At 39.1% G+C, this 13,494-nt stretch overlaps 1 protein-coding gene across 1 annotated transcript in view; it reads left to right on the plus strand.

The window, feature by feature from the left end:
* Nucleotides 1–13,494, plus strand: part of NCAPG2 (non-SMC condensin II complex subunit G2) — a 55,542-nt gene that overhangs the window by 17,477 nt on the left and 24,571 nt on the right. Inside the window, exons 8-13 of the mRNA XM_060782573.2 lie at nt 1,037–1,106; nt 3,439–3,525; nt 4,586–4,681; nt 7,010–7,135; nt 9,415–9,594; nt 10,340–10,492. Of these exons, the coding sequence (XP_060638556.2) occupies nt 1,037–1,106; nt 3,439–3,525; nt 4,586–4,681; nt 7,010–7,135; nt 9,415–9,594; nt 10,340–10,492 (712 nt within the window). The remainder of the gene's footprint in view (nt 1–1,036; nt 1,107–3,438; nt 3,526–4,585; nt 4,682–7,009; nt 7,136–9,414; nt 9,595–10,339; nt 10,493–13,494) is intronic.

Raw genomic sequence — 13,494 nt, forward strand, 5'->3', positions numbered from 1 at the left:
CTATGGAGAATGTTTACCTCCACTTTGTTACAAGCAGGTTACCCCTCACCTTACCTGCTTGTACTTGCTGAAATGATTAGGCTGGGTCTGAATGAGTGATGGAAATGGTAACATTTCTCTTTACGTGAAGATGTGGCTCCAACAGTTGTCTTACAAAACCCCTCATAAAGAAATTGCCACTTGATACATCTGCATTCAATAATACGCACAGCCCTGTACTAGTGTCCACATAGGCAAGAAAAATGGCTTAGCATTGCAGAAGCTAATAAAACAACAATGAAGTGTTTTATCCAGGTTTTAGATGTATTTGAACACAGAAGGCAACATTTATTTATTTTGTGTCTGAAGCATTGCATAAATACGTATAAAACTGATAAAAATAGAGGAAACACAAGCAGTTAAGTAAATTTTTTAACCAAAAATGGGCAACAGCGACCACATTGTCTGTAGATTTAAACAATTCTTCTTTTGTGCATGAGGCAGGGCATTGTGGGCAAGCATACAGATGCAGAATTGCCTTTTCTGCTCCACAATCGCACAAGGTGGAGGATTCTTCTAGGTAGTGCCAATTTGCCAGGTTTATTATTTATTTACAGTATTTTTATTCTTGGTTTGCTCCTGGAGGCAGACCCTTGTGGGGGGTCATCTATTTGGGATTTCCTGGTTTCTCTTGCATTAAGGGAAACATAAAGAGGAGTGGTGGTTCTCATTAAGTGTTTCCTTAATTTGAGTCTACTGGGAGGAGGCTCATAGTCATACAGAGGATGGCTTTCACAGAGTTCAACCTTATTTCTCTCACAGTTAGCAGCAACTTCATGTCGCGCATCAGGCAGGGCAAGGCCAGCCAGCTTTTAGAGTTTATCAACAAAGACAAAAACTGAGACGGATCTCATATTCTGTTAGCTACTAAAATTGAATGTTTTTTTGTGTGTGGAAGAATGCAGCATGCATGGATGTGCATTCAAAATAAATAAATGTTTCTATGCTCATTTTATGACTTCTGTTTCCCTAATTGTCTCTTAATATATGCGCATAGGTCTTTGGTGACACATATTGCTGAAATTTATTTCCGAGCATGGAAGAAAGCTTCAGGAGAGATATTGGAGGTATATTGTTTAAAATTGACCATTTTTTTTCCATTTCAAGATATGGTTTTCATTCTGTTTCAAAAAACCAAACTGTTAATATGGTTTTACTCTTCAGTGTATGTGTATTTTTGATCTTGAACCTACTGCATCTGAACATGGTTTGGTAACTGCACAGTGGCAATAAGAAGGTGCTCCAAAGGGTCACCACTTCTGCACAACGAATGATTGGTTGCCCAGTCCTCTTTGGAAGAACTGTATAGGTCCTGCAGCCTTAAGAAAGCTCAGAGCATTCTTGGGGATCCATCTAACCCGGCATATTCTTTTTTTGAATTCTTGCCATCTGGCAGGCGATACAGGGTGACAAAGGCAAGGACAAAAAACTGAAGGATAGCTTTATCCTTGATCCATGGTTATGTTGAACTCCATGATTTTGCACTGCTGTGGCATTGGGGCTGTGTGGTGGTGGTGGTGTGGAGGGATGGTTGTGAGGTTTTGTGGTGTGTGTGTGTGTGGGGGGGGGGGGGGAGGCATGCAATTTCATTGTGTAGAAGCACAAATAAATTCTCTAAATGTGCCTACAGAGGCTATGGTACTATTAAGCAACCTGGAGACTATTCCAGTGAGGCACATTTATTTATTTATTTTAAACTTTTATGTATTTGCAGTATTACTGTTCTGTTCTTCTCACCCCAGAGGGGACAATGTGGAGTACAGAACACATATACAGCAAACATTCAGTGCCGTTATACATTGACAAGGCAAACAACTGGACATAGATAGAGGTATATATAGGCTTTCCCATCTTCGGCATCTTGGGTGCTTGTGCTTGGTTCTGGCCATGGGAAGTGCTGTTGCCCCATCTTCCCTGCCGAAGAGCTTTGTTCATAAACTTCCTCCTTGATTTCCTTATGGGTGCATTAAATACCTCCCCACTTTAAAGTGGTACTTATTTATCTACTCTATTTCAAACAGTTAGGTAGGCAGAAGTTGGGCTTCGAATTGTCAACTTTTCAATTGGCAAAATTGGCTGTTAACCTGCTGTGCTAAAGCCCGGCCCCCTTAAATGCATGCCAATGTTGACAATGACATAGTGTGTGTATTCAAGTTTTCAGTACAGTGACCAAATAGCCTGGCGTTGTGTTGAAACACTTTTAAAGATAAGAGGCACTCATTATTTTACTAGTCTATTCATGGGAAGAAGCAGTTGTATAATCCCATTTCACATTAGCTTGAATCACAGGGAAATTGGAGTCCATTAAACTGGTTCAGAGATAACAGGTTCCTATTCAGCAGTTTGCTTGTTTATTTTTTTTAATATCCTGCCTCTCTCTCTCTCTCTCTCATATATATATATATATATATATATATATATATATATATATATATCCTGTTTATTTAACAGAACTCATAGTGCCTACCAGCAATTAATTTTTCAAAAATATATATAGCATAGCCAGAAGGTGAAGGTATACAGAAGGCTTGGGCAAACTTGGGCCCTCCGAGTGTTTTGGACTTCAACTCCCACAATTCCTAACAGCCAGTAGGAGTTGAAGTCCAGAACACCTGGAGAGCCCAAGTTTGCCCATGCTTGGAAAACAGGAGTTGAAGTTCATTTGAGAGCCTCCAAGTTGACCACTTTGGTTTAAACTAGTGGCCCTCAAGGGATTTTGGACTTCAGCTCCCAGAATTCCTAACTAGAATTCTGGGAATTGGAATCCCAAACACTTAGATGACCAAAGTTTGGGTGCCACTATAATAGTAATAGTAATAATAATAATAATAATAATAATATAAAACTTTATTTTGATTCCGCCCTATCTCCCCAAAGGGACTCAGGGCGGATTCCAACATAATAATGACAAACATTCAATTCCTACATAATACACACAATACTAACATAAAATACCAGAAAACCCCCACATATAAAAGTGACATTAAAGCCTAACATGAAATTAAGATCTAACATCAGTAATTTAAACCTGACATCAATAAGTTAAACTGCACGAAATCAGGCCGAATTCCATTCAGTTTGTGCTTCATCACTACTTACAGTCACAGCATCATCCCATAACATGACATTTTAACACCTTGGCAGAAACCCTTGAAGAAAGTTGGAAGATGAATCCCAGAAACCCATATGAAGCTGTGCAAAGAATTGTTTTCTTTTCATTATATACCTTTTTGGGAACAGTGGGACGCCGAGGAGAGTCTTTAGAGAGAAACTCGGTTGTGGGTTAGGTTAATATTTGAAAAGGCTTCAGGTTATATACACATTATATATTATTATATATGAAATCCATCACTGACAAATTGAACTGGGCTTTGAAACAATTCATTGCTCTTATTGCAGGTAATTGAACACAGCTGCATCCAGGATTTCATGCATCATGCAATTCATCTTCCCAGGAATTCACCATTGCATCCCAAAGTACGAGAGGTACGTGTTACTTCACATCTTTAAAACAGTGATTTTTAGACTTCTTTCATTCTGGGATCCTTTCCTGTGCTGATGTGCCCATTCATTTAAGTGTTGCTGAAGATTCCCTGGAGCCTTCTAAGGTGCATCTTCCATTTACACAAGCAAATAAATGCTCAAATTATTGGGGCAGTAGATGCTATTGTTCTTGAAGGTCTGTTGTTTATTAGACTACTGGCTGAGATGAAAGGAGTGGCGTATTAAGAGCAGTGTGTAATATTAAGAGCTGTTCTGGCTGAATTTAGTCCAGATCTGTTGGAATGCCTGTGTTTCAGCAGTGGCAACAGCAAATAAATTATACTTCTCTGCCACTATTGCATCTGTCCAGCATCATCCACCAGAACTATGTTGAATAGTCAGAGGTCTTCTATGGTCTGTCCCATAAGAAGAGAATGCAAACTCCTCAAAAGGCCCACTGTGAATAATTTGCATGATAATTTTCAGACAAAATCCTTTGCGTCCACTCTGACTTGCATGCTGTAGCTGATAAACCTGTCTGATGAGGATGCTGTAACTGGAGATCCTGCAAAGAGCAGAGGCTTGGAATAGATGATCCATAAGGCCCCTTCCAACTATAAGAACAAGCCCTATGAGGAGCGGCTTAAGGAGCTGGGCATGTTTAGCCTGAAGAAGAGAAGGCTAAGGAGACATGATAGCCATGTATAAATATGTGAGAGGAAGTCACAGGGAGGGGGGAGCAAGCTTGTTTTCTGCTTCCCTGGAGACTAGGACGTGAAACAATGGCTCCAAGCTACAAGAAAGGAGATTCCATTAGAACATGAGGAAGAACTTCCTGACTGTGAGAGCTGTTCAGCAGTGGAACTCTCTGCCCCGGAGTGTGGTGGAGGCTCCTTCTTTGGAGGTTTTTAAACAGAGGCTAGATGGCCATCTGTCAGGGGTGATTTGAATGCAATATTCCTGCTTCTTAGCAAGGGGGTGGACTGGATGGCCCATGAGGTCTCTTCCAACTCTTATGATTCTATGAACTGTATGGTCATTTCTTCTCTTTTTATTTTATCAGTTCCTGAGCTATTTCCACAAACAAACGAAATCCCGCCAAGGAGTTGAAGAAGTCCTTTACCGACTTTACCAGCCTATTCTTTGGAGATCGCTAAAGGTGATTCTTTCTCAAGAATGTAATGTTTTGTAAATATTCTAAGCACCTTGCTTTTTTTTAAAAAAAAAAAACAGTACTGTTTATTGTTTGATGTTTTAATTATTTTGGATTTTAATGCATTTGTTTATTTATTGATATGTATATATGGCATTGAATTGTTCCCTTTGTGAGGCTGTCCTGAGTCCCCTTTGGTGTGAAAAGGGCGGGATACAAGTGTCGTAAATAAATGAATAAACCTCAGAAAGTTGAATTCTGTGGGGTGCCTATTATGCTCGGATGTATGCAGGATGGTAAATGAAAACAGAGATTGTGCACAGTAATTTGGGACCTGTAAAATAATGTACCAGATGCAATTCTGGCCTTCCAGATGTTTTTGGCCAATGACCTCCATGAAGCCAAGGATGAGATGTGGGATTGAGGGAGTTGTGATACCAAAACTGACTAAAGCAGTGGTTCTCAACCTTTTTCAGAAATCTTTCTCTTTAATGGCCCCCAAATTTCCAAGGTTTGAAGTCTCCATGTCCTAACGTTTTACCTAGCTCTAAGGAAGGGTTTAGTGGAGGATCAAAATATGACACTGGTGACCATTGCCTCTGCACTTGTTTATGGTTCTGACTTTCCCATGCTTTTGTTTGTGACCTTATTCTGTGGTTGGCTTTAGCGTTATTTACAGTATACTGGCGATTGTATTGTACTCTTATTCCTGGCATAAATCTGTCAGTCTTACTTTCCTTTGATCACTGAGAGCCATGTCACTGAGCAGCTTGATACATACTTCCAAGATGCACTTATAATAATAAGCTTTATGATGATCTCCCAAGTTATAAGATTATGAAGCCATTGCGTATGCACAGTCCCTTTGCATTTCTTTTTGCACTGTGAAATTTACGACTGGAGCCTTTTTCGGAAGCCAAGCTGCCGTGGCTGCTTGGCATCTAGTCTTAATTTTGAAATCACTCCATTTTAAGTGTTGCTTTGATGTTTATTCATAAAATCTATTACTCAGAGCCGTATATGTGCCTTGGTTCTGAAATGCAGCAAAACTACTGATTGTGACTTGTAACATCACTATGAGCCTTCCAAAAGGATGTCAGCTTAATAAAAAGAGTTTTGATTGCTTGTATTCATATGGTCAATCCTAATTAAAATGTCAGTGCAAAGATATTTGGCCAACATCAGCACTAAAATGCTAACCCCCAAAACGAGGAAGGAGAGTAGCATCCTGTATACTTTATGGTTCTTCTTTAGAGTAAATGGAAACAACATGCCGTATATACTCGAGTATAAGCCAACCCGAATATAAGCTGAGGCACCTAATTTCACCACCCAAAAACTGGGAAAACGTATTGACTCGAGTATAAGCCAAGGTTGGGAAATATAGCAGCTACTGGTAAACTTCAAAATAGAAATAGATACCAATAAAATTACATCAATTGAGTCATCAGTAAATTAAATGTTCTTTAATGTCCCTCAAAAACAAAGTTTTTTCAGTTTAATGAAATTTTCCCATGTTTTTATGAGAGTTAGGAAATGACATTTTTCAAACCAGGAACAAAAATTGTGTTACAGAGTGTAATCCCACTTGCTGCAAGGGGCAGGGAACTAAACTAAAGTGGGGAGCTCTACCAAATGTGTTTTCAGATTTAACAGGTATCACTGCTGCCCTTTATGTTTTTCTATCACACCACCAGTTGTCCTCATTTCTCTCTCAACCTCAGTTGTTTTCTCCAATGAAATAAAAGGATTTTATTGTCTTTCTTTTCCTCCATTCACCTCTCAGGGCCCTTCCAGACAGGTCCTCTATCCCAAGATCTGATCCCAGGTTTTTTGTTTATCCCAGATTATCTGACAGTGTGGATTCATGTTATTCAGTTTAAAGCAGAAAACCTGGGATCAGATCCTGGGACAGAAGGGCCCTCAGCAATGTTTATGCATCTCAGGAGGGATCAGATAACATGGGTGTTTTGAGAGATTCCTAGTACTCTTCCATTAGTTTATTATAATTTTTTTACTTATTTTTTATTCATTAATAAGCTTCTTGCCATGATCTTTGTCCTCAGTTTTTGCAACTACCAACTGTTTTCCGTTCTTCAGTGACCTAATTATAATGTGAACAAATCAAATTCAGGCTATTTGAGTGGAAAATTTGTTATCATAGCCAGCTAGGAAGGGGGTAGTTTGAAAAGGGAAGGAGCCATAAATTGCTGGTTTTCGGTGAAAGAAAGCCCAGCAAAGCTGATATTGGGCCTGAAATTTCCTTCTCTGGTGTTAAGGCAACCCAATTACAATTCGGTGACTTATCTAAGCCCTTTCCCTCGTGTGTAACAGGCCAGGAACTCAGAAGTTCGATCAAATGCAGCATTGCTATTTGTTGATGCATTTCCTATTTTGGATCCTGGTTTCAACAGAGAAGATACTGATAATGAAATCCAAAGGCAATTTGACGAACTTTTTGTAAGTACTTTTGGGATTGTGTCTTAAAAAATATTTCAGCTTCACAAAACCTTAGCAGAAGCAATAGAACACTTTCTTTTACTTGCATTGAAGTGATGTTAGAAGTTTAAAATTGTTTCTTCTCACAGACAACAAATAATGCTTTATTTTGGAATCTTTGGTGTTAATGGAGGATAGCACTCCATGCACCTAATGAAGTGAAAACCTTATGCCTTTAAAATTATTTGCCATATTTATAGTGAAAAGTCTGATAACCAAATTCCTTATAGGATTGGCTGACAATTGGAGAGAAGACTTAGGATATTTACGGCACTGAATCTGCCTAGACTTGGATTTGATTTTACTGGCATGTTCAGTCTACTGTCTAATGAATTATATAATGTGTTTAATGGTTTTTAATGTTTTAATTGTACTTTGAATTGTTTACTTGTTGACAGCATCATATGGTGCTTGTGTGAAGCCGCCCTGAGTCCCCTTCGGGGGGAGCAGGGCAGGGTAAAAGTGCATTAAATAAATAAATAAAATGCAGTTATTCATTGACGGCAGAATAGCAAATGTTGATGACTTTCCTTCCAGCCTTGCAATAATACTGTGTCACTTAATTAGATGCAAAACAATGAACATCTTATACAGCTACGGTGCTGTAATACGAGGGTTGTCTGGAAAGTAAGGTTACAAGACATGTAGCTTTTACGAGAAATTTTCATGGGGGAAGTTGGTATCACTGCCATGTAGTGCGAAGCCAACAGAAATGAACGAGCACTGCCAGTCGTCAGTAGTTCATCGACTGGCATTGTGGTGAAGGTTAGGGATGAGCATCCCCATTTCGTTTCCCTCCAAGTGCGAAGTTTATGCTGTAATATGCTATCTAAATGCTAAGGGCATGAATGCCGCTGTGATTCATCGTGAAATCGTTTCAGTTTATGGAGAGGACAGAATGTCAAGACAGTGTGTGACGGAATATATTGTGAAGCCATGAATAAACTTGTTGTGGGATGCTGACGGTGGGAGTCTGTCTCCTTCATGACAATGTGCGTCCGCGCACTGCTCATGCAACACGAGTTGTTGACTTCATTTGGTTGGGATGTTTTAAGCCACCCCTCTCACAGTCCTGATCTCACACCCAGTGACTATCATCTGTTAACTAAATTGAAATTCCTTGGTGGAAAACACTTTTCCAACGATGACAAGGTGAAAACTGAAGTGATGAAATGGCTGAAAAAAGTGGAGGGAACTCCTATGAGACAGGCATCAAAAACCCGTCCTATGGATGACAAAATGTATTGAACCGAATGGTGATTATGTGAAAAAATAATGCAATCCCTATGTGACAATCCAGGCAAGTTTGATTAAAATATATTCATTCTTTGTATTTTAAAATAATAAATAAATAAATAAACTTTATACCCCGCTCCATCTCCCCCAGGGGGACTCGGTGCGGCTTACATGAAGCCAAGCCCATCAGTGTAGCACATACATGGTAATACAAAAACATACCAGTAACCAGAAAATAAAATACATAAAATGAAAAGAAATATAATAAACGACACAGGCAATATAAAACATGCATTTAAAAACAGGATTTCACTGGGCAGGGCCACATTCAAGGCTAAAATTTTAAAAACTCTGGGAGATAGGATGGTGCAGATCATCAGGATGAGGATCCGAGAATGAGGGGGGATTCAATTGCACGAACTATAAATAAAGTGCTTCACTGGAGGGAAGGATACTAGAGACAAAGTTGAAGTACTTTGGCCACATCATGAGGAGACAGCAAAGCCTAGAGAAGGCAATTATGCTGGGGAAAGTGGAAGGCAAAAGGAAGAGGGGCTGACCAAGGGCAAGATGGATGGATGGCATCCTTGAAGTGACTGGACTGACCGTGAAGGAGCTGGGGGTGGTGACGGCCGACAGGGAGCTCTGGCGTGGGCTGGTCCATGAGGTCACGAAGAGTCGGAGACGACTGAACGAATGAACAACAACAAAGGATGTTTAGTGCAAAGTTTGGTCAGGGAGTTTCTTACATTCAATCACTGAAGGCGCATTGGAATCTTTTAACCTTACTTTCCGGATAACCCTCATAGCAATAGAATAAATTTAAGCAAGGTAAATTCTAATATAAGCATAGAAGAAATCAGAAAAAAGTTTACATTTCTGAAAATGTTTTAAGCACCATCTCTTAAGAAGGCCTTCTGTCAAAATAACTGTTGCCTGCTTGCAAAGAAGAAGGCAATCGTAACATTAATCGCATTTTTTTATCACCTTCCTCAAATTTGTAGAGTCTCTTGGAGGATCCTCAGCCTCTGGTTCGCTCAACAGGGGTACTTGGCGTTAGTAAAATAGCATTCAGATATTGGGAAATGATTCCTGCAACTGTGCTGGCTGATCTTTTAAAAGCTGTCATTGAAAAGCTTGCTTTTGATACCTCGTCAGCAGATGTCCGGTGCTCTGTTTTTAAAGTAAGTTTTGGAATTAAACGACATCTCTTCTTTTAAGACAGTATTGTTTCTCTTAAGTTGCAAGCTAATGTCTCCTGTAAAATCACTCTCAGTGAACCATGATTTGCAGTAATATAAATGAGTGTCTTAAATGTAAATGCATGACTTTTTTGTGCTCCATTGGAGACGATTAAATTTTGCTCTCACTTGAGCCACTAGAATAACACACCAGGTGCTTTTGCAGCCAATATAAATTGACGTTTTCAGTCTTTTAATGACAGATTTAAAAGGAGGAAGGGTTGCAGAGGCAGTTTGGCTCTATTCATTAAACTAATAGTAAACTTATGTGGCGATTACATCTGATTGGAATGAGAATACAATCTTAATAAGCAGGAAGACATCATAAAACTTTTCGAAGCATAAACATACGCTAATAATATTTGTACCTGGAGACTGAAAGCTTAAGTAGCTGTTCGGAGCTGTAAAAACTTTTTCTTTGTGTCTCCGTAAATATAATTCTCCGTCTTTGTTCCGGTTCAGCCGTACCTTCCTAGAAGGAATATTAATAGAGAAATTTTATAAGCAGAACACATAGCACTTTGCGTTGAGACATCACATTTTAATAAAACGTGTTGCTTTGCTCTTTGTCATTCTCCTGGGCCAGTTTTCCATGCTGCGTGCGTTTAGCAATTAGAATAGTTTCAGTGCTGTATTCTCTGTTTCCTTGTGATAACCTTTTATTGATGTTTTCCTTTCTGTCTTGCAGTGCTTGCCTATAATTTTGGACAACGTACTAAGCCACCCGTTATTGGAACAGCTACTGCCAGCTCTGAAATACAATCTCCATGACAATTCGGAGAAAGTTAGAGTGGCTTTTGTTGATATGTTGCTGAAAATTAAGTCTGTCAAGGCTGCTAAGGTAGGATAAATTAGGTTTGCTAGGCTGCAGACAGGGCGCAAAGAACTAGGCAATTTATTTCAGGCGATGTACATTCATCAATATTTCAACAATCTCACTCGGAAAGGGGTGCAAGTAGCCCATTAACACTTCATGCCAGACTATTTACTATTGTTGCATTTTAAATTAATCAGTACCTAGAAAGTTTAAATATCTTTTTCCCTCCAGGTTTTCTCGCAATTATCTTGATTGTGCAGCAATCAAGTAAAAACTGAATGGTGCTATTTAATTATCTCCTGATTATTTTTTAAAAAATAATGAGAGCTTCTTCTGTGTCATTTGTAAATGCCTTGATATTTTGTAGCTGCAAAATTAAGCTGTCCATAAATGGGTGATATTTGAGAATTCAGCAAGGTGTATGATTTGATGGTGGGGGTTTTAGGATGTTGCTGAATTGTTTACAAGGGTACAGGACCATGAAGAACAATATTCCACAGAAAATGGATATTATAATTTTGTGCTCAGTTCAGCAAGTTAGATCACAGGAGTTGGTAAATAAGCATGTCTTCATGTCTATGTGCTCTGTTTGAGTGCTCTGGCTTGAATCCAACTCCTAGTCCCTCCCTACCTGACAAGCCTCATTGAATCAACTGTTGACTGCCTAGTCAACATTTATGTAAATCCTAATATTATTTACTCAGTTATATTCCACTTTCCTCCAGTACTGGGATTCAAAGTGTCTTAAAAACATTGGGACAAATATGGTTTAAGACACTTACAAATATGGTGATGGCATTTAGTTGGCAACTCTTCAGGTTGTGCAGATAATAATAATAATAATAATAATAATAATAATAATAATAATAATTTATTTCTATATCACCCTATGTACCAAAAAGGACTCAGAGCAGTGTACAACAACAACAACAAAAAATCAGCAAACATTCAATGCCTATAAAACATAACATAATAAAGCACTTGGAATAATAAACCATCATATAGAGGACATCAGAATATAATTATAAAACCACTCAAATTAGTGGTAAGGGATTTAAATATACAAAATAAATAATCAGGACACATTTCTCTAATTTAAAACACATTTAAAACATATCAAACAGCTCATAGAATCAAAGAGTTGGAAGAGACCGCATGGGCCATCCAGTCCAACCCCCTGCCAAGAAGCAGGAACATTGCACTCAAATCACCCCTGACAGATGGCCATCCAGCCCCTGTTTAAAAGCTTCCAAAGAAGGAGCCTCCACCACACTCCGAGGCAGAGAGTTCCACTGCTGAACGGCTCTCACAGTCAGGAAGTTCTTCCTCTTGTTCAGATGGAATCTCCCCTCTTGTAGTTTGAAGCCATTGTTCCGCCTCCTAGTCTCCAGGGAAGCAGAAAACAAGCTTGCTCCCTCCTCCCTGTGGCTTCCTCTCACATATTTATACATGGCTATCATTTCTCCTCTCATCCTTCTCTTCTTCAGGCTAAACATGCCCAGCTCCTTAAGCCACTCCTCAAAGAGCTTGTTCTCCAGACCCTTGATCATTTTAGTCACCCTCCTCTGGACACATTCCAGCTTGTCAATATCTCTCTTGAATTGTAGTGCCCAGAATTGGACACAATATTCCAGGTGTGGTCTAACCAAAGCAGAATAGAGGGGTAGCATTACTTCCATGGACGTAGACACTATGCTCCTATTGATGCAGGCCAAAATCCCATTGGCTTTTTTTGTTGGCTCATGTTTAACTTGTTGTCCACGAGAACTCCAAGATCTTTTTCACAGGTACTGCTCTTGAGCCAGGCGTCCTCCATTTTGTATCTTTGCATTTCGTTTTTCCTGCCAAAGTGGAGTATCTTGCATTTGTCACTGTTAAACTTCATTTTGTTAGTTTTGGCCCATCTCTCTAATAATAAGCCACCTGGACAAAGGTCAATCCCCATGAGCTGAATCAGAATTTAAATAAAGTGCTAATCCTCCTCCTCCCCGTATGTGTCACACACTAGGGCTGGGAAGGCACCTCTGAACCAGACCCATACTCCAGAATCCAATGAATAAGCAAAGCAGTTTATTGAAGATTAAATGTAGCTTCAGCAAAAAAATAAAATAAAACCAATTAAAATATAAAATTGTCCATAAAAAACAGTCACTTAAAACTTGGAAGCAATAATCCAGAAGACCATGGCAGAGGCAAAGTCTTATAACTGGAACCTTAGTACACATAACAATCCAGGGAATAAAAATACATGAAAAACATGACAAAGATCCAAAAGGTTACAAGAGGTTATGATTCCATTGACTTTCTGGGAGTATTGGGGTAATGATACAAAAGGTTTGCTAGGGTAGACCCTCTTTCACTCAAACTCAGCCCCCCCCCCCCCCCCCGAATCAAAATCCTGGCTACGGGCCTGCCCTAAGATAATGCTTATATTGGATTAATGTAAGTTAAGAATTGTTTTAAAAGCCCATTATGTTTAACTCTTGAGTGCCTGTGTTCCGCTGAAGCCTGCTAATTAGGTAAAATTTCTCAAATAGATGAGATTGGCATGGAGAATAGGTTGAGTATAAAATAACTAACAGTATAAGGTGTGCAAAAGGCTTTAGGAATTGCCTATATAATGACTTAGCAGACAATTTGGAAAACTAGACGATGAGAGAGAGCGCCTGATTATGATGATACTAGGATGACATTGTATGTTAACTGAGTTAGAAGGCTGATGTTCTTATGTGCATTGCTTCTTGCCTCATCTGCTAAAGCGCTGCATAGTAAGAGCTAAGATCCTTATGAATCTACTGATGAATATGATGTGATGGCTATATGGCTTTATAGAAGATTCCTCTTATGCAACGTAATGGACTAAAATGCCTTATATATAAGGCAATTTTCTTTCAAATCTTAAAAGAGTTCCAGGATATTTACATGGAAAGGAATGGACAGTTTTGGTATGATTTCATGCTATTTGGTATAAGAATTCATATAGATAGGCATGCACATACATGCATATTTCCTTCAGATATAGCAAA

The sequence above is a fragment of the Anolis sagrei genome, chromosome 6 (genome assembly GCF_037176765.1).
Source record: "Anolis sagrei isolate rAnoSag1 chromosome 6, rAnoSag1.mat, whole genome shotgun sequence".
NCBI lineage: Eukaryota > Metazoa > Chordata > Lepidosauria > Squamata > Dactyloidae > Anolis > Anolis sagrei.